This window comes from Pristiophorus japonicus, chromosome 4 (genome assembly GCF_044704955.1).
Source record: "Pristiophorus japonicus isolate sPriJap1 chromosome 4, sPriJap1.hap1, whole genome shotgun sequence".
Classification (NCBI taxonomy): Eukaryota; Metazoa; Chordata; class Chondrichthyes; family Pristiophoridae; genus Pristiophorus; species Pristiophorus japonicus.
In genome coordinates this window covers 112,493,210-112,515,592 of record NC_091980.1, presented here as the reverse complement: position 1 = coordinate 112,515,592, position 22,383 = coordinate 112,493,210, and the positions used below count along the sequence as shown (strand labels likewise).

At 45.1% G+C, this 22,383-nt stretch overlaps 1 protein-coding gene across 2 annotated transcripts in view; it reads left to right on the top strand.

The window, feature by feature from the left end:
• The first annotated feature begins 13,236 nt into the window (after positions 1 to 13,236).
• Positions 13,237 to 22,383, top strand: part of LOC139263030 (endothelial cell-specific chemotaxis regulator-like) — a 76,975-nt gene continuing 67,828 nt past the window's right edge. For both annotated transcript variants that reach the window (XM_070878493.1, XM_070878494.1), the window contains exon 1: positions 13,237 to 13,372. In XM_070878493.1, the coding sequence (XP_070734594.1) occupies positions 13,315 to 13,372 (58 nt within the window). In that variant the 5' untranslated portion in view covers positions 13,237 to 13,314. The remainder of the gene's footprint in view (positions 13,373 to 22,383) is intronic.

Sequence of the window (22,383 nt, the reverse complement as noted above, 5' to 3'; positions counted from 1 at the left end):
AATCAGTCTTCAACCTGCCGACTTCCACATTTCACTCCAGCGCGTTAGATTGTGTGCGCGCAAACCCCTCTGGAGAGGTGTGTTGTCAATTTCAACATGTTAATCGGACAAATAGAGCGATATTGACAATTTCTCCTCATCTCAGTTTTAAGATTTACCCTCTAGTTCTAGTCTCCCCTATTGTGTTCCTAACACAGATGAGACTACACACAGGGAGGTTAAAGTAACAGTGACCTCAGTCTTTATTAAGACACTCCAGAGTGAGTAACAGGCCTTGGGGGCCAGCTTATATACAGTGCTCCCAAGGGATGCTGGGATTCCTTTGGGACTTCAGGGGATGTGCTCCCTAGTGGCGGAACATGGGAGTGCATGCTTTACAGATACACAACATCACTGCACCACACCCCCTGCCCCCCCGCCGAAAGTCAAAGTGAAAACTATTTACAAGGTGAGGTGGTTGGGAGCCTTGCTTTCCCTGGTGGACCGCCTCGGTACAAATGTCTGTTCTGGTGTGTTGGTTGTGCCTTTGCTGGGCTGGCGTGTTGTTGGCCCTGCAGGGCTGCTGGGTGAGCCTGGCTTTGCTGGGCTGTTGGGCGTGATGGGTTCGATTTCCTGGTCCGGCGTGGTGTCATTGATCCTTTGGGTGTGTGTTGTGGGTTCAAAAAAGGTGGTGTCTGCTGTGGGTTGTTCAGGGCAGTCTGTGAACTACAGCCTCGTTTGGTCCAGGTGCTTTCTGCAAATTTGTCCATTGTCTAGTTTGACTACAAACATCCTACTCCCTTCTTTAGGTATCACCGTGCCCGCGATCTACTTGGGACGTAGTTTAGCACATACACAGGGCCATTCAGATCAATTTCCCGTGACACAGTGGCGCGACCATCGTTTACATTTTGTTGCTGTTGCCTGCTCTCTACCTGACCATGCAGGTTGGGGTGAACTAGCGAGAGTCTGGTTTTAAGTGTCCTTTTCATGAGTAGCTCAGCTGGGGGCACCCCTGTGAGCGAGTAGGGTCTCATGCGATGGTTGAGCAGTACTTGGGACAGGCAGGTTTTCTGTGACTCGTTTAAGGCTCTGTTTGATTGTTTGTACTGCCCGCTCTGCCTGCCCATTAGAGGCTGGTTTAAACCGGGCCGAGGTGACATGTTTGATCCCATTGCAGGTCATGAATTCTTTAAATTCGGCACTGGTGAAACATGGCCCGTTGTCATTGACCAGTATGTCAGGCAGGCCGTGGGTGGCAAACATGGCCCTCAGGCTTTCAATGGTGGCGGTGGCGATGCTTCCCGACATTATTTCACATTCAATCCATTTTGAAAAAACATCCACCACCACCAGGAACATTTTACCGAGAAACGGGCCCGCATAGTCGACATGGATCCTCGACCATGGTCTGGAGGGCCAGGACCACAAACTTAGTGGTGCCTTTCTGGGCGCGTTGCTCAACTGAGCACACACGCGGCATTGCCGTACACAGGACTCCAGGTCAGAGTCGATACTGGGCCACCACTTGTGGGATCTGGCTATCGCTTTCATCATTACTATACCTGGGTGTGTGCTGTGGAGATCCGAGATGACCGTCTCCCTGCCCTTTTTGCGTAGCACTACGCGGTTACCCCACAACAGGCAGTCTGCCTGAATGGATAGCTCGTCCTTTCGCTGCTGGAACGGCTTGATTAGCTCTTGCATTTCAACGGGGATGCTGGCCCAGCTCCCATGCAGTACACAGTTTTTTACTAGGGACAGCAGAGGATCTTGGCTGGTCCAAGTCCGAACCTGGCAGGCCGTGACAGGTGATTTGTCATTTTCAAACGCTTCCATGACTATCAACAAGTCTGTGGTCTGTGCCACCATCAGCAAGTTTGCAGGCTGCGTCATCCCACCCCCGTGGTGGGCAATGGTAGCCGACTGAGAGCATCCGCACAGTTCTCGGTACCTGGCCTGTAGCGGATGATATAGTTATATGCAGATAGCACGAGTGCCCACCTTTGTATGTGGGCTGAGGCATTAGTATTTATCCCCTTGTTTTCAGTGAACAGTGATATGAGGGGCTTGTGATCGGTTTCCAGCCAAATTTGAGGCCAAACAGGTATTGATGCATTTTTACCCCGAACACACACGCTAATGCCTCTTTCTCAATCATGCTGTAGGCCCTCTCGGCCTTAGATAAGCTCCTGGAGGCACAGGCGACAAGTTGCAACTTCCCCGCAACGTTAGCTTGTTGTAATACACACCCGACTCTGTACTACGATGCATCACATGCTAGCACAAGTCTTTTACACGGGTTATACAATACAAGCAGCTTGGTGGAGCATAAAATGTTTCTGGCTTTCTCAAAAGCAATCACTTTGTTTTTTTCCCCATACCCAGTTCTCACCTTTACGCAATAACACATGTAGGGGCTCTAAGAGGGTGCTTAACCCCGGTAGGAAGTTACCAAAATAGTTGAGGAGTCTCAGGAATGACCGCAGCTCCGTGATGTTCTGTGGCCTGGGCACATTCCTGATAGCCTCTGTCTTGGCGTCTGTGGGCCGAATGCCATCCGCCGCGATCTTTCTCCCCAAAAACTCCACTTCTGTTGCCATTTCGACCTCTTCAGCTGCAGCCCTACTTGATCCAATCGCTTTGTCGGCTCGACTTGAGTAGGCTCTCCATGTTTCTCTGTAAGATCGCTGCAGCCGACTGAATTCTGAACGGGCATATGTTGTAGATGAACAGTCCCTTGTGCGTGTTGATGCAGGTGAGGCCCTTCGAAGACTCCTCCAGCTCCTGCGTCATATAGGCCGAAGTCAGGTCGAGCTTGGTGAACGTCTTGCCTCCTGCCAGCGTCGCATATAGGCCGTCTGCCTTAGGTAGCGGGTATTGGTCCTGTAGCGAGAAACGATTAATAGTTACTTTATAATCGCCGCAAATCCTGACTGTGCCATCACTTTTGAGTACTGGAACAATCAGGCTGGCCCACTCGCTGAATTCCACTGGGAAGATGATGCCCTCGTGTTGCAGCCTGTCCAGCTCGATTTCCACTCTCTCCCTCATCATGTGAGGTACCACTTGCACCTTGTGGTGAATGGGTCGTGCCTCTGGGACCAAGTGGATCCGCACCATCGCCCTGGAAAAGTTTCCAATGCCTGGCTCAAAAAGGGAAGGAAATTTGTTAAGAACCTGGGTACATAAGGCCTCATCGACATGTGATAGCACTCGGATGTCATCCCAGTTCCAGCGGATTTTGCCCAGCCAGCTCCTTCCAAGCAGTGTGGGGCCATCGCCCGACACAATCCAGAATGGCAGTTCATGCACCGTGCCCTCGTAGGTGACCTTGACCATGAGAGTCGGTGTCTCTACAGTCAAAGATTTTCGTAGGATGGTCTCGTGGCCAATGCCCAGTACAAAAAAGTCTCTGAGCATTTGCTCTAGGTAACCATCAAACTCACATTGTCCTGCAAGTCGCCTTAGCTCGGCTACGTAGCTCACCACTTCCTGACCTTCAGATCGCTGGCACGTGTAGAACCGATATCTCGCCATCAGCACACACTCCCTCAGATTAAGATGCTCCGGAACGAGTGTACACAGTTCCTCCTACGACTTATCTGTGGGTTTCACTGGAGCCAAAAGATTCTTCATGAGGCTGTAGGTCAGTGCCCTGCAGACTGTGACGAGGACCGCTCTCCTTTTTGCAGCGCTTCCTTCTCCGTCCAGCTCGTTGGCTACAAAGTACTAGTTTAGCCGTTCGACATAGGCTTCCCAGTCCTCACCCTCCGAGAACTTCTCCAGGATGCCCACAGTTTGCTGCATCTTTGTGTTGGATTCATATATTCGGCGCCAGTTATTGTGTTCCTAACACATGAGACTGCACACAGGTAGGTTAAAGTAACAGTGACCTCAGTTTTTATTTAGACACTCCAGAGTGAGGAACAGGCCTTAGGAGCCGGCTTATATACAGTGCTCCCAAGGGATGCTGGGATTCCCTTGGGACTTAAGGGGATGCGCTCCCTGGTGGCGGAACATGGGAGTGCATGCTTTACAGATACACAACATCCCCTATCAGTGGAAACCTCCTCTCTGTATCCACCTTGTGAAGCCCCCTCATAATCTTATATGTTTCAAAAGATCACCTCTCATTCATCTGAATTTCAATGAGTAGAAGCCCAACCTACTCAACATTTCCTCATTAGACAACCCCCTCATCTCCAGAATCAACCTTGTGAGCCTTCTCTGAACTGCCTCCAAGGCAAGTATATCCTTTCGTAAATATGGAAACCAAAACTGCACACAATATTCCAGGTATGGCCTCAGCAATACCCTGTACAACTGTAGCAAGACTTCGCTGCTTTTATACTCCATCTCCTTTGCGATAAAGGCCAAGATTTCATTGGCTTTCCTGATCACTTGCTTTACCTACATTCTAACCTTTTGTGTTTCTTGCACAAGTACCCCCAAGTCCCGCTGTACTGCCAGGATGCACTCATGTAATTGCCACGGTAGATGCTTCGTGCAGTTGGCCATACTTCCCATGGATGAAGACATAATTGCAAAGGCCTGTGACATCATGCCACTCATGCTGGAGATGGACTCCTTAAATCTCTCTGCAAGCGTGCAGAGTGCTGCTGGCACCTGAGGTCGCCTCCATCACAGAAGCCAGTCTTCAGCCAATTTGCTTCACCCCATGTCATATCAAGAAAGGACTGAGCGCATTGGATACAGCAAAGGCTCTGGGCCCCAACAATATCCCGGCTATCATGCTGTAGACTTGAGCTCCAAAACTAACCATGCCTCTAGCCAAGTTGTTTCAGCACAGCTACCCGACAAAGTGGAAAACTGCCCAGTTATATCCTGTCATCTGACGACACAGCATCAATTTCCACATGTATGCTGATGACACGCAGCTCTACCTCACTACCACATCTCTCGACCCCTCCATGGTCTCTAAATTGTCAGACTGCTTGTCCGACATCCAGTTCTGGATGAGCAGAAATTTCTCCAATTAAATATTGGGAAGACCAAAGTCATTGTTTTCGGTCCCCACCACAAACTCTGTTCCCTAGTCACTGACTCCATCCCTATCCCCAACTTCTGTCTGATGTTGAACCAGACTGTTTGCAACCTTGGTGTCATATTTTATCTTGAAATTAGTTTTTGACCACATATACGCAGCATAACTAAGACCGCTTACTTCCACCTCCATAACATCGCCCGTCTCCGCACTTGTCTCAGCTCATCCGCTGTTAAAACCCTTAGCCACGCCTTTGTAACTTCTAGACTTAACTAGTCCAATGCACTCGTGGCTGGCTTCCCACATTCTACCCTATGATCCAAAATGCAGCAATCCCGCTCACTCACAACTCTGTGCTCGCTGACCTACATTGGCTCCGGTTAAGCAATGCCTCCTCAATTTCAAAATTCTCACCCTTGCTTTTAAATCCCTCCATGACCTTGCCCTTCCCTATCTTTGTAATCTCCTTCAGCCACACAACCCCCTAAGTTATCTGCGCTCCTCTAATTCTGCCCTCTTGAGCATCCCTGATTATAATCGCTCAACCATTGGTGGCCGTGACTTCTGTTGTCTCGGCCCTAAGCTCTGGAATTCCTTTTCTAAAGCTCTCTGCCTCTGTACTTCTATTTCCTCCTTTTAAGATGCTCCTTAAAACCTACCACTTTGACCAAGCTTTTGTTCACTTGCCCTAATTTCGCCTTATGGTGGCTTGTTGTCAAATTCTTTGTCTCATAATACTCCTGCAAAGCACTTTGGGATGTTTCATTATGTTAAAGGGTCTATATAAATATAAGTTTTTGATGATGACTGGCTACAAAAAGCAGGACAAATCCAATACGGCCAATTATCAACCCATCAGTCTACTCTCAGTCATCAGCAAAGTGATGGAAGGTTCGTCGACAGTGTTATCAAGTTGCACTTGCTCACCAATAACCTGCTCACTGATTTTCAGGTTGGGTTCCGCTAGGACCACTTGGCTCCAGAGCTTATTACAGCCTTGGTCCAAAAATGGACAAAAGAGCTGAAGTCCAGAGGTGAGGTGAGAGTGACTGCCCTTGACAGCAAGGCAGCATTTGACCGAGTGTGGTATCAACAAGCCCTAGTAAAATTGAAGTCAATGGGAACCAGGGGATGATTTTTCACTGGCTGGAGTCATACCTAGTATAAAGGAAGGTGGCTGTTGGAGCCAAACATCTCAACCCCAGGACATCACTGCAAGAGTTCCTCAGGGCAGTGTCCTAGACCCAACCATCTTCAGGCGCTTCATTAATGACCTTCCGTCCATCATAAGGTCAGATGTGGGGATGTTCGCTGATGATTGCATTCAGTTCCATTCACAACTTCTCAGATTCTGGAGCAGTCAATGCCTGCATGCAGCAAGGCCTGAACAACATTCAGACTCTGGCTGATAAGTGGCAAGGAACATTCGCACCACACAAGTGCTCGGTAATGACTATCTCCAACAAATGAGAATCATCCACCGCCCCATGACATTCAAAGGCATTACCATCGCCGAATCCCCCACCATCAATATCCTGGGGGTCACCATTGACCAGAAACTTAACTGGACCAGCCACATAAACACTCTGGCAACAGAAGCAGGTCAGAGGCTGGGTATTCTGTGGTGGGTGTCTCACCTCCTGACTCCCCAAAGCCTTTCCACTATCTACAAGGCACAAATCAGGAGTTTGATGGAATAGTCTCCATTTGCCTGGAAGAGTGCAGCTCCAAAAACACTCGAAAAGCTCAACACCATCCAGGACAAAGCAACCCGCTTGATTGGCACCCTATCCACCACCTTAAACATTCACTCCCTCCACCACCAGTGCACCGTGGCTGTAGTGTGTACCATCTACAAGATGCACTGCAGCAACTCTCCAAGGCTACTTCAACAGCACTTCCAAAACCCATGACCTCTGTCACCTAGAAGGACAAGGGCAGCAAGCACATGAGAGCACCACCACCTCCAAGTTCCCTTCCAGGTCACACACCATCCTGACTTCATCGTTGCTGGGTCAAAATCCTGGAACTGCCTCTCTAACAGTACTGCGGGAGTATCTTCACCTCACAGACTGCAATGGTTCAAGAAGGCGACTCACCACCACCTTCTCAATGGCAATTAGGGATGGGCAGCAAAATGCTGGCCAAGCCAGCAAAGCCCACATGCCATAAATGAATTTTAAAAAAGGATGTAGTTGAATGTGACATTGCTCTCACCTTTCCTACCTGCTTAGGTCATTGAATCGCTTCCTGCATTGTATCCAGGAACACCACGCTCCTGCTGCTGACCTCTTGTGTCACCTCCAACCACGCCATCTTAGTATATCCCTCCGGGCCCTCACGGTCCCCAGCAGCACATTCAGGGAGGCGTTGCTGAAGAAGGGCACAGCCTTTGACCTTCTACCTTCCATGGCAACACATCTTTCTCCTTCCCACCGTCGCTGGGTCAAAATCCTGGAACTCCCTCCCTAATTTGCTTCAATTTAAATGTTAATAATGGAGTTGAAATCGTGTTAGCGGGTTGTCATCCTGCTGACACTAATTGGTCGGGAAACCCGGAAGTGATATGTTAATGCAGTGACTGTGTTAAAAAGCCACTGCCAGATGTCCTTCACATACTTTCGGGTTTCCCACACGTTATCGGAGCCCCCACTGCTAGTATGTCTGAACAGTAAAATCCAGGCCATATGTGAATGTTCTAGTTGAACTGAATAACATAAACTCAGCAATAGGCCTTTAGATTCATCCAGCCTGCTCTGCTATTTTGTTTGCCATAGTTCACTTTATCTTCATAATCCTTATTTTCTGTCCCTCTCTCTAATCGTTTAATACTTTTACTTCCTAAGTTGCAACATCACACATTATTTTACATTTTTTTTGTGAGAAAATCTTTTTTTTTGGATTTTGATTTTAATAATTTTAAATCTAAATTTAAGACAGTGGGATAGGTTTTCATCCTTGCCATCTGGGCATTAGCATCAGTTCATTGGAGCACAGAGAGGAGAACTGGGCGCATACCTGTTAGAGAACAATCCCGATTTTCTTTGCATTAATTTAAATGGAAATTATGTCAGGGTTCTGTCAGGGATGTGCAATCCTCTGCACCAGATTTTCCACTCTCCCCTCTGCCCAGGTGATGGTTAATGCCCAGTTGGTCGAGTCAAAAATCTACCGTGTTTCCTCCTTCCTCCCCTAGAAGCAAGAGCCTCCCCCTATCTACTTTGTTCATTCCATTCATTATTTAAACATCCCAATACAACTACCCTTTCAAGAATAAGCACAGTCTTAAATAGTCTGTATTTTTTTGTTTTTGTTGCATACATACAGATTCATAGAAATTTACAGCACAAATAGTGACAGAGCAAAGCAAAACACATCCCATTGTTCTGTTCTCTCCCTATACATAGAAACATAGAAAATAGGTGCAGGATTAGGCCATTCGGCCCTTCTAGCCTGCACCGCCATTCAATGAGTTCATGGCTGAACATGCAACTTCAGTACCCCATTCCTGCTTTCTCACCATACCCCTTGATCCCCCGAGTAGTAAGGACTACATCTAACTCCTTTTTGAATATATTTAGTAAATTGGCCTCAACAACTTTCTGTGGTAGAGAATTCCACAGGTTCACCACTCTCTGGGTGAAGAAGTTTCTCCTCATCTCGGTCCTAAATGGCTTACCCCTTCTCCTTTGACTGTGACCTCTGGTTCTGGACTTCCCCAACATTGGGAAAATTCTTCCTGCATCCAACCTGTCCAAACCCATCAGAATTTTAAACGTTTCTATGAGGTCCCCTCTCATTCTTCTGAACTCCAGTGAATACAAGCCTAGTTGATCCAGTCTTTCTTGATAGGTCAGTCCTGCCATCCCGGGAATCAGTCTGGTGAACCTTCGCTGCACTCCCTCAATAGCAAGAATGTCCTTCCTCAGGTTAGGAGACCAAAACTGTACACAATACTCCAGGTGTGGCCTCACCAAGGCCCTGTACAACTGTAGTAACACCTCCCTGCCCCTGTACTCAAATCCCCTCGCTATGAAGGCCAACATGCCATTTGCTTTCTTAACCGCCTGCTGTACCTGCATGCCAACCTTCAATGACTGATGTACCATGACACCCAGGTCTCGTTGCACCTCCCCTTTTCCTAATCTGAACACTTGTGTCTTCCTCTGCTTCAAATATCTTCCTTTTCCTTAAAAGAGGCAATGATCTCTGCCTCAATTGCTCATTGAGGATAAATAACTTGACCTCTCAAATGTTCACACAGTCAGGCATCAATGCTAATGGTGCACAGGACACCCAAAGGCACTGGCACTGTGACAGGGTCACAGACTCATCCCCATAATTTGATAATTTTATGGAAATCAGGCCAACCAGGAATGTTTAAATGAATGTTATGTTAAACCCAAAGTGCGATGTTTCCGTGGCTGCCTCAGAATATTTAAAGAGGCCAGCTTGAAGTGACAATGTCTGAAATGTACTTTGCATAAAATGCCCTCGATTTCCTTGTTCAGCAGTTTACAATATCTGAACACTGAGGTCATAATGCATTTAGAAAGGAAGCTGATTTACATGAAATAACGCAATAGTTTATTTAGCTTGGTGAGAGTTTTTATTTCAGACGTGTATAGTGCTCCTATAGTTGTCTGGTAAGGAAATGACGACATCATTTTCTCATTTTCCTGAGACTAATGCAGAAATGAAATTGCATTACAGACTATTTTTGCTTAAAAAGATCATTTCATTTTTTTTTTAAAAAGAGTGTATGTACCCTTTTGATTGTCTACATATCATCAGTGACTACACTTCTAAAGCAATGCATTGTATATAAAATCCTTTTCCTCTATTACCCCTTTTGTAGATACTCCTGAAAGAGTAAGAAAGTGGGTAAATAGAGACTTCTCATATGGTTAGGGATCAACATCGAGAGCTAGTGAAGGAATCCATTTTGTAAAGGAATCCATTTTATATTAAACTTTATAGTTAAAAGCTTCAAATTAAAAGTCTGCAAATGTAGCTGACAGTGCAAAAAATGCAGTTCAGGCTCAAAGCCACAGGGACCACTGCCCCTTAAGTGCTACATGCACCTGCACTTGTGACCAAATGAACTGACCTCGCATGATGATGTGAGCTCAGTTCATAAAACATATTTTAGCATTCCCGGCATGTAGCAAATGATGTGCTCGGAGCACCATGTGGCTTGAATACTGGACTGCCGGGTGCCACAAGTACTGGCATTTAAAAAAAAAATGTGGTGGAGCACTCAATCTCCAGGCACTGAAAGTCTCCTGCAAGGTGATCTGTAAAGTAAAGAAGGACCTATAAGAAATAGAGGATCGCCCTGCACTGCTTATGTTAATTTTTGAAGCGGACTTTCCTGAACAGCATGCTTGAAATGGATGTTCAGTTGCTGGAGCACTGTCAGACTCTTCAGCTGTGTTATGGTGACATTCTCTAATGTGCGTAGTATCCGTGGCTTTAATGAGTTGGTGCACAAGCTCCCAGTACTCTAGGCATTTCCCGCCTGCACTATTCTGCATTCAATACATTGAAAAAGTGTAAATCTCAGGCTTTTATGTCCAATAATATATGGCCTGAACACCTGAAGTACTACTGTGCTTGGGCACCACAAGCCACATTTATGAGCTGTGTACTCTCACCACATTACTCCTACAGCAATTCATTTTATAGATGAATGTATGTCTTCTTAACCATATATTGCAGCTTTAGAAATTTTTCTAATTATGAGGTTTCAAAATGTATAAATATGAGCAATTACAGAGTATATATTCCAGCCACTGAACTTGGCGTTTACCAAAATCCTACATTGCTGACCTCACACAATTCCTCTATGTTGGCTCAGTTAAATATTCATAGTGAGCCTTCAGCCCATATTGGACTGTTGGTAAGAGCTCTCCATCAGTGGGGGCTAGAAAACTGTGCACTGCTATAGCTACTATTTAAAGACGCTGCACTTCTTGTTGGCTGGTGAGGAAATTGCAAGCTGAAACATTTTGCTGGCGAAAAGAAATAGGGTACATACACGCTAAAAGAAATACCTGGAGAAAATCGCAGAACACCTTTCTTTTCTGTTGCAGTATTGCAAGTGCATTTGCAGACGGTTTGCAAAGAAGAACAAGGGAGGAGATGCAGAAAACATTTAATGGCCTCAGGGAATTTGTCACAGTAAGGCTAGCCAACTTTTCTCTGTTTCAATGAAATGGGTAAATTATATTTGCCAAAAAGAGCTACCTCTCAGCCTGTTAAGTGATTTTTGAATATTAAGTGAATCAAGGGATATGAAAACAGTGCAGGAAAGTAGAGTTGAGGTAGAAGATCAACCATTATCTTATTGAATGGCGGAGCAGGCTTGAGGGACCGAATGGCCTACTCCTGCTCCTAATTCTTATGTTCTTATGCCGTGACTGAGAATTGATGCCAAGCCCTGAAAAGATTTACAACCCCGATTTTGACAGTGCAGAGCTTCTCTCAGGATGAGCTGAGTCATGAGATCAGGCACACAATTCACAAAGGCAATTCACAGCACTAGCCTCTTTAAACATTCAAAAAATATTTAAATTGGTCCCATGTCAGATGCTGTGATTTTCTCAAAGCCTGCACTGTTTATCCATTTGAAACAGATGCATGTGGATGCTCTGACCTCTAGAATGGTATCACTTGTTCATTGTTGATTGGAAAGTTAATTGTAATGCTTTATTATATTGCATTATCTGCTCATTTTGGTTGCTGTTTAGACCTTATTTTTTGCATTGCTAGAATGTTATTTCCAACTCTGTTTCTTATAACCATTTTTCATCCAGTTGCTTTCTGCTTACAGCAGCCAAAATGACCAGAATAGAAATACTGATCCAGAGCATACCGAAATATTTGTTCTTGGTCATTGCCACAGCCTTCAGGCAAAATAGTGTGTATACCCAGTCCATTTACAGTGTCTGCTGATTTTCTTGGAATGCTTTATTTTATCTTGTGTGAAACTTTACCCATGAAATATTCACTGAGAATTTCCTCGGAGGTTCTCCCGATCGGCTGTGTAACTCCAGCGAAAACCCCATTTACATAAGAACCTAGGGACAGGAGTGGGCCATTGAGCCATTCAATGAGATCATAGAATGATAGAACCAATAGAACTCCTACACGGCAAGCGAGCCCCAGGTGGGCAGAGGAAATGTTTCAAGGACACCCTCAAAGCCTCCTCGATAAAGTGCAACATCCCCACCGGCACCTGGGAATCCCTGGCTAAAGACCACCCAAAGTGGAGGAAGAGCATCCGGGAGGGCGCTAAGCTCCTCGAGTCTTGTCACCGAGAGCATGCAGAAATCAAGTGCAGACAGCGGAAGGAGCGTGCGGCAAACCAGACTCCCCACCCACCCTTTCCTTCAACCACTGTCTGCCCCACCTGTTACAGAGACTGTAATTTCTGCATTGGACTGTACAGCCAGCCGAGAACTTACTTTTAGAGTGGAAGCAAGTCTTCCTCGATTTCGAGGGACTGCCTATGATGATGATGATGAGAATCATAGAATGGTTACAGCACAGAAGGCCACTTGGTCCGTCGAGCCTGAGCCGGCTCTCTGCAAGAGCACCTCAGCCAGTCCCGCTCCCCCACACTTCAGTGCCTGCCAAACCTCTGTGCAGTGCAGTGCAGCTGAAGGAGTAGCTATTTTTTGATTTAAGCACAATGGAATGGAAAACAGAAAAGTGAGTATAAAAGGGAAGTCGCTGACAAGAACAAGTCCTGAGAATGAGTAAATAAACATCAGAAAGTACCATGAGATAAGAGTTTTCAGCGAAAGAGAGAGAAGCAAAGAAGAACCAGTCACATCCAACAGAGGGAAAGAAAGCAGAGTGTTAATTATAATTTACTTTCCCAACAATATTATGCTTATTTGGAAACTTTCTTCTGTAGTTATATCATATATGTATTCTGCTTCAGAATAGACTTAAAAAATAAAATAACCTCTGAAAAATTTGGAATATAGAATAGAGATTGTACTAATGTGCTGTTGATAATTTTAAAAAGGGTTTCTGGAGCCGGCCTTCAACTAAAGTAAAATGGTGCCAATTCATTGTGAATTTTTAGACGTAAGATTCCCACACCCTGTGAATCAGAACAGAGCATTAGATAAGCAAATGGTCTATGGTGTTAATTCCCTTGTGATTTCCTGCTACTTCCTCCTATTCTTTGAAAGGAAACACCAGAAATAATCAGCACAGACCCATATATTTATACACTTTTTCCACTGGAAAACCACACCAAGTCCCAGGGAAGTACTTTTCAGTCAAGCTCTCTGCATAAAAGCAACAGAAAAATGGGAGCTTTAAAAGTCACTGTCGCCCTGTTTTTCAGCTTGTTTTACGTTTTAAAAGGTAGGAGTGTTTTATTCATAGCTTCTTTTGGTCCTGTTGTTGATAAAAAGGAAATTCTAAAAGTGTTGTAAGTTAGTTTTATCATACCCTATTTTAGTTAGCTACAATACTGCTTCTGTGCCGATCCACATGTTTCGAAAGGTCCACAGACTAAGCTCGGTAATTTATTGACTGGAAACAAAAGGACATGTTCAACCTTCACCACCAACATTCTTTTTTTTCTACAAACTCACGTTTATAAAATTTTTTACATTTCTTGCCTCTCAAACCAAGGTTAGAGGAAGGGAAAAGTAGTAGTTTTAAGTTTGTCCCTTCAAAACAATTGTGATTTTATGTTTGTTGATCACATATGAGCAATAGTAAGTTTTTGCAATTTTACTCAGATACCTAAAGTAAAATATGTTTTCTGTTTCTGGTAATAGCTATCACAGTACGTGACTGTTTATGTTTCTCAGTTCTCTGGACATTATATTTTCATATATAGTTACAAATCAGTGATAGTGAATATTGTCCTCTGTTTGTGCTTGAACAGTCAAAATTAAGTTGTTTCTTTCAACTTAATTATCGTTTTTGTGTTTGTGCATTTGTGGCCATTAAGGTGAGGGATGAATAAGCTGGGAAATTGATGTATGAAGCTATGGCTTGCTAACTGCTCAACCACTAAGCAACGCCTTTAGACTGTTAGACAGAAACAAATGACCTTTAAAGACAAAGGAAAGAAGTTCCATTTAGATTACACCTTATTATATCCTCAGGGCATTCTAAAGTGCTTTACATGCATTGAGTAACTTTTTGAAGTGCAGTCACTTGTTGTGGCAGCCAATTTGTGTACAGCATAGTTCCATAAACAGCAAATGAGATGAATAACCAGTTACTGTGGTTTTAATGGTCTTGATTGAGGGAGGAATGTTGGACAGGACACAGGGAGAACTCTCTGCTCTTCTTCAAATAGTACCATGAGATCTTTTATGTTCACCTGTTCAAAGAGATGGAGCCTTCGGTTAATATCTCACCTGAACAATGTTTGAACATTTTTTTGCCCTCATCTCGTTGATCTCTCAGGGAATCTAGGGCAGACAAGCTAGAAATGTGCTTAGCCCAATCCCCGTTCCCCATGTGATATGGAGGGAAATCCCAGCAGCATCAAATGCGCCTGTCCTAATGCAGTCAAATGCCTTATTTTCTGCCATTTGCATAGTAAGGTGCTGGTGTCCAGTGCTCACGTGGATGGAGGGAACCTCAGCCCAAAAGGAGAAGAGCATTTAAAGGGAGAATGCAAGTGCATTCAGAGCAGTGTCATGCATAGATCCCACCAAGGAAGGTTGAGATTCAAAGATCTTGAACAACAATTTTACGTAGGCAATCTCTTTCTTTGGCTACTGTAAACCCTTGGGACCTGCCGCAGCATATTTCCACTCCAAGACTCTCATTATCACCTGGCAGAGGCCAGCAAAACCAACTTCCTTTTTCATATTTGTTCTTGTAATATGGCCAATACAGGCAAGGCAGTATTTATTGCCCATTCCTATTTGCCCTGAGATAAATAAAAGTCAGCCACATAGTGTGGGACTGCAGTGATGTGTTGGTCGACGTGGTAGGTTCACCTTCCCTGAAGGATTTCAGTGATCTAGTTCGATTTTTGCAACTATTGCACAAGTTGCCATGGTGGGATTTGAATTTGTGACCTCTGCATTGCTAGTCCAGTGTTATAATCACTAGACCACCACACTCTCCTCTTTTTAATGACTTTGTGGAAGCAAATACTGCTGGGGTTGGGTAGCATCTTGGGGATGGAGGGAGGTCTTGCCCTGCCGGAGATGCATCACAATTAAAGGAGAGACAGATAATCTAGGCATCACCTCTGGCAATGCAACACTACCTCAGTGCACTGAAGTATCAGTTTACTTACTTTGAATGAGACTTAAACCCACAAGTTTGTGATTTAGAGGGAAGAGTACGACTGTCACCTTAAGCAGTATTTGAAGCCACTTCGGAGAGTTCAAGAGCTGATGCAATGGTAGATTATGATTTGGTGCATTGTTAGGCCAAGAGGGTTATTAGGTAGTTGAACTTTGATCAATTTATTGTATTCATATGCAAGGACGAAAATTACACAAAGTGATCGTAAATTGTTTTTCCATTGGCTTAAGTCTGTTATCAGCCATGTTCAAAGGGCTTCCTGTAGGCTATTATCAATGACTGACCAGTCTGGTGCTCTCGAACAAAATGGAGAGAGTATCCTTGGGTCTGGAGAGCATTTTACTGAGATGGGCCGCGAATTTAACACAGACCGAGAATCTGGTGGGCGGGGGCTGAGGCGAGTGACAAACCCTCTCTGACTGCAGCAGCTTGAGGCTCAGGAGATTTTAACGCTCAGGCTTCATCTGTATGCCCCCTGGTCAGTTGCTCACTTGAAACTGACAGGGGGGTGGGGACGCTACCGGCTCCCATGGAATTTCACGGGAGTTAGTGGCAGTGCAAACCCGGCAGCGCTCCACTCCCGCCGATAATGTCCCACGCCGCTGCGCCGGCGATGATGACATCATTGGCATGCAGAGCACCTGTTTCGTCCCGTAGCAGAAATTGGACAATGCCATATGAGGCTGCCGTGGGCGATGCCATCACCAGCCTCGCCGGTCGTGAACCGGGCCGCACTCTGGGTGAAAAGTAAAGGGGAAGTGTACGGCGTTATTTTTTTTCCAGCTGACTTAGTGGTATATTTCACGGGGTCCGTGCCGCGATGGTGTAGCCCGGCACTCCGCTTCTGTGCCGGGCTGTGTTCACGGCACCCGCATCCCCGGTGGCATACTGGAGGCTCCTCGCCTCACTGCAGAGCTCGCAGCAAGCCCTCCCCGTTAACAGAAGAGCTGGGACCAGTGCTCGAGCCTGCGCTTCACAGACTGGCCTTGTAGCACTGGAAAATTCGTGTGCTTACTGCCGTGGTCCCACCCCCAAGAGGAAGTAGAACGCCCAATATTGCGCTCTACTTCCTCTTGGGGGTGATACCCCCAATTTCGCGGCCGGGGCTGGACTTCCGCGCCGGGCACAGGAAGTCCTGCCTCATCTCAGTTACCGTCCCCAATTGGGATAATACCGAATTTCGACCCCTTACTGTTTACATTTAAAATTACCCGATCTTTTGCGTTTGTTTGTCTGATTGCACTGGAATCTGGGTGCAAAACTAATGGAAAGATACAAAAGCTCCATCCCCAAGTCTATAACACATTTTTGATTTCACTCAGTTTTCTGGGCACCATTTGCAGAGTAATATTTCACTTTTTTTCTTCCAATGTGCAGTAATTTACACTTATCTATATTAAATTTCATCTGCCATTATTTTGTCCACTTACATATTTTGCCCTACTCATTTTGTAGTTCCAGAGCTGCATTCATGGATTGAATTGCTCCTCCTAGTTTGACATCCTCTGCCAATTTTGACCACTTTGCATTGAATTTCTAAGTCATCAATGTAAATTGGAAACAATCACAATCTCAATACCAATCCCTGGGGCACTCCTCTCAGCACTTCCTCCCATTCCAACATAACTCAAGCAGCAATCAACAAAGTAAACAGAAAGCTAAACTAAATAGCTAAAATAGTACGGTACAAGTGAGAGGAAGTCATGCTTAAAGTGCACTAGTGTGACCACACCTTGAGTACTGTGTCTAATTCTGTTACTGAGTTCATAGAATCATAGAAATTTATAGTACAGAAGGAGGTCATTTCGGCCCATCATGTCCGCGCCGGCTGACCAAGAGCTATCCAGCCTAATCCCACTTTCCAGCTCTTGGTCTGTAGCCCTGTAGTCCACTTTAAGTGCACATCCAAGTGTCTTTTAAATGTGGTGAGGGTTTCTGCCTCTACCATTCTTTCAGTGAGTTTCAGACCCCTACCTCACTCTAGGTGAAGAAATATTTTCTCTAAACTTCCCCCCAATTACTTTAAATCTATGCCCCTTGGTTGTTGACCCCTCTGCCAAGGGAAACAAGTCCTTCCTATCCACCCTATCCAGGCCCCTCATAATTTTATACACCTCAATCAGGTCTCCCCTCAGTCTCCTCTGTTCCAAAGAAAACAGACCCAGCATCTCCAATCTTTCCTCATAGCCAAAATTCTCCAGTCCAGGCAACATTCTTGTAAATCTCCTCTGCACCCTTTCCAGTGCAATCACATTTTTCTTGTAATATGGTGACCAGAACTCCAGCTGTGGCCTAACCAGTGTTTTATACAGTTCAAGCATAACCTCCTTGCTCTTGTATTCCATGCTTCGACTAATAAAAGCAAGTATTCCATATGCCTTCTTAACCATCTTATCTACCTGGCCTGCTACCTTCAGGGATCTGTGGACCTGCACTCCATGGTCCCTTTGTTCCTCTACACTTTTCAGTGTCGAACCATTTAATATGTATTCCCTTATGTAATGTCTGTAGCTCCACACTGTGGATGCGTGTGTTACTGCAGTTGTTGCTGTTTAATAAAGAGCAGGTCACCTGACCAGCAGGTCAGAAGTCTCCGGAACCTGCAGCCATCTTAAAGGTTGTGTGTTGTGTGCTCTTTGAAGATATGACACCTTGCCTTGTTAGACCTCCCCAAATGCATTACCTCACATTTTTATCCGGATTGAATTCCATTTGCCACTGTTCTGCCCACCTGACCAGTACATTATATCGTCCTGCAGTCCGCAGCTTTCTTCTTCATTATTAACCACACAGCCTAGTTTAGTGTCATTTGCAAACTTCTTAATCATAGCCCCAACATTTAAGTCCAAGTCATTGATATGTATACCACAAAAAGCAAGGGACCCGGCGCTGAACCCTGCGGAACCCCACTGATACAGCCTTCCAGTCACAAAAACACCCATCAACCATTACCCTTTGCTTCTTGCTGCCGAGCCAATTTTGGATCCAACTTGCCACTTTCCACTGGATCCCATGGGCTATTACTTTCGTGACCAGTCTGCCATGTGGTATCTGATCAAAAACTTTGCTAAAATCCATATACACTACATCATACGCACTGCCCTCATCGACCCTTTTGGTTACCTCCACAAAAAATTCCATCAACTTAGTCAGACACAACCTTCATGAGTTGTAAGGGAAACACTCAAGCATCTGAGGCCATGCATAGAAGAGTGTCAGGGCTGATCCCTCAGTCTAAAATTTTCTAGTCCTTGCCCATGGTGAGATAGCTCACATGGAAAATCACGGGGCGGCTGACTTTAATTTTTCATCCATTGAAATCACTGACTATAATTATCTCGCTATAGGCAAGCACTTCAAAAAGTTACTCTCTCTTTTCAGTTGTCTGAGTTATGAAGAAAAAGAAGGAAACTTAAAAATTTTTAGCCTTAAAAGAAGAAGTCAAAGAGGTAATCTTAGAGGTATATTATAGTAAACGTTATAGTAAAGAATTCTGAAATATATGAAAGTAAATTGCAAGAATAGGACACAAGGACACAGATTCAAAGAAGTAAATGCTGGCCAAGAAATTCGTCTTGGGTGGTGGCGCAAAACAGGCAGTATTGGATCAGCTGCCCGCTATACGCAGCTCCTGATAGAACTGAGTATCAGGCGTTGTGTAAAACCGGAGGCCGATCCGATAACGCCTATGTTGAGAGACGAATTTCTAGGCTGGTAAATTTTACATGGACATCAGTAAGTTCTTCTTCATACAAAGTGTGAAGACATATGCCATAGATATGGAATATGTATACATATTTATACATATTCCATGATGTGCTGACAATTTCCCGGGAACCGGTAGCGCCCCCACCCCTGGGTGAATAGTGCCTCCCGCAGGTGCTAGCGGGCCTCTGAAAAAGGGGCAATTTCTCCCCCAAATTGTCAAAAATGATTGAAGAAAAAATAGATGCTGAAATGGGAGAGTGTCGGGACTTTCTGGATGGATGACCTGAAATGAGGTCTTCCTCATCTATATTTAACTTGTCTGCAAAAAACGACTAAGGAGATTGCTTTTTGTCAATGGGGTGGTGGGGTTGTGTGTGAGGGGGGGGGGGTGGTGGACAGGCAATCGGTGTCTGACTGTGGAACACAGTTTTAATGTGGCGTTGAGAGGAGCCCACCTGCAGCGATCGAGGCAAACTAATTTCAGGTTTGAGTGCTCAAACAGGTGTTGGGCTTATTAGCATATTCAAGGAGCCTAATGCTCGTTTTAAATAGCCACCGGTGCCCAAACCAATGTGGCATTGGACATGTTTCCGATGCCATTCGGGCTTGGACGCTTTGCCCCCTAAGACCATTGCTACTCCATCACCTTTTGCATTGAATAGCTCTGAGGAATTCAGCATAAATATTGCTCACACCTACTGTCCTATCCGTCACTATGTGATGCAGTGCAGAATCCACTTTTCCCCCTTAAACTGATTTATTCAAGTCTTTCCACAGTATTGCGCATGCCACTAGTTTTTCCAGCTTCCATGTGAATTGGTGAATACTATACCTTGTTAGGTCAGACATCATCGAGTTGACTTTTAACCTGCCTGCCCTGGAAAAACAGGCAGTCGGCTACAATCAGCCAACACTCTAAACCGCTAACATCCTGTTCTCTTCCTGCAGTTTTATTTTTAACCTGTTCTTCTGAACAGGCACTAGTCGGCACATTTTAAAAGTTTTAACACATCAAAAACTATTTAATTTACTCAGACACCTATTAGTGTACAGAAATGAAAATATCGTTTTTTAAAGTCATTTTTAATGATTTAAAATCAGCTTCAGGCCAGATATTTAACTTGGACGTGGATAGGGAGCGAGGGGCCTGGAATTCAGTCAGGAGAACCGGTTTCTCTCAGGCCCTGCTGAATTTAACAGCAGGGCCTGATTAACATTTTAATTTTCAGTTTCCTGCCCACAACCAGCCAAATTGCGAGGCTGGCTGGCTGTCGGGCGGATAGCAGAGAGGAGAGAGGGAGGGATTGGAGATCGAGTGGAGAGGGGTGGGGGTGGGGAGTTAGAAAGGCCAGGGACCAGTGAGCAGGGGTTGGGTAGCAAGTCCTGGGATCGGAGGAGGCCAGAGATTGCGGGGCAGGGTGGGAGGTGGGGTGCGGCGCGGCAGTTTAGGAAGGTTGCGAATAGGATGGGGCCAGAGATTGGGGGATAGGAAGGCTGGGGATTGGAGGCTCATTATTATAACGCAGCCTAATTATAATATTTAAAGTGCCAACCCACTTCCTGGGAGCGGGTTGACCGTCCACCCCCGTTAAAACCGGAAATGGATGGGTTGGGGTTGGGATTAGGATTTTTAGCACTTTATCCTCCCACCTGACCCACTGTTTTTTGTGATTAAAATTCCCCCCCATCCGTGGAAGACTGGACAATTTTATTAAAAATGATAATTTTTTGTGATAAACCCAACTTCAGCTGAATTAATAAAACTGCACCAGGTTACCACCCTTAAATACATCAATGAGCATTTTTTAAATGATAAAATAAAATAAATGATTAAGTTCTATTATGCTGTCCGACTGCGCTAGTTCAATACATTTGAAACATAGAAACATAGAAAATAGGTGCAGGAGTAGGCCATTCGGCCCTTCGAGCCTGCACACCATTCAATATGATCATGGCTGATCATTCAACCTCAGTACCCTATTCCTGCTTTCTCTCCATATCCCTTGATTCCTTTAGCCGTAAGGGCCACATCTAACTCCTTTTTGAATATATCTAACGAACTGGCCTCAATAATTTTCTGTGGTAGAGAATTCCACAGGTTCACAATTCTCTGAGTGAAGAAGTTTCTCCTCATCTTGGTGGCTTACCCCTTACCCTTAGACTCTGACTCCTAATTCTGGACTTCCCCAACATTGGGAACATTCTTCCTGCATCTAACCTGTCCAATCCCGTCAGAATTTTATATGTTTCTATGAGATCCCCTCTCATTCTTCTAAATTCCAGTGAATATAAGCCTAGTCAATCCAATCTTTCTTCATATGTCAGTCCTGCCATCCCGGGAATCAGTCTGCTGAACCTTCGCTGCACTCCCTCAATAGCAAGAATGGCTTTCCTCAGATTAGGAGACCAAAACTGTACACAATGTTCAAGGTGTGGCCTCATCAAGGCCCTGTATAACTGCAAGTACGACCTCCCTGCTCCTATACTCAAATCCTCTCGCTATGAAGGCCAACATGCCATTTATGCTCTTCACCGCTGGCTGTACCTGCATACCAACTTTCAATGACTGATGTACCATGACACCCTGGTCTCGTTGCACCTCCCCTTTTCATAAACTGTCACCATTCAGATAATATTCTGCCTTCCTGTTTTTGCCACCAAAGTGGATAACCTCACATTTATCTACATTATACTGCATCTGCCATGCATTTGCCCACTCACCTAACCTGTCCAAGTCACCCTGCAGCCTCTTAGCATCCTTTATTTGCATATTGCCAGATTTACGCCCTTTTTTCTAGGCCAGAAATACTCCAAAGATATTTGTCCCAAGTTTCCCTGCTGTATTTTTCAAATTTGGTGGCGCGCAGCCTGTCCACTTGAATCGGGGGTGGGGGGGGGGGAGGGGAGCGCAGTGCGGGGTGCAGCCTGCTGTCTGTACCGAAAAAACGATGCCACACCATCTGCGTGTGCGCATAAAAAAATTGGCGGTTTTGACGTGGGCGCGCAGTACAGATCCCCGTCTGCAATTGGCCATTTTTAAAGTGCCAGTTGTGTGTATGAGAATGTTGAGTGCTGTGTGAGAACATTGGAAAAATCGGAGTTTGCAACACGTGCAAGGGCCAAGAATTTCTTACAGGATGAAGTGGAGGCACTAGTTACTGTGATTGAGGCCAGATGTCAGGAGCTGGACACCAGCTGAGGTCACATAAAAGTTTCACCCAAAGAAATGAAGAAACGTTGGAACCAACTTGCAAAAGATTACTGCGCAATGGTGACCACCCAGAGATCTGGAGGCCAGTGCAAAAAGAAGTGGCAGGACCTTGGTCAAGTAGTTAGTGTAAGTGATATTTTCATTTATTCAATGCAATTGCAATTATAATGTA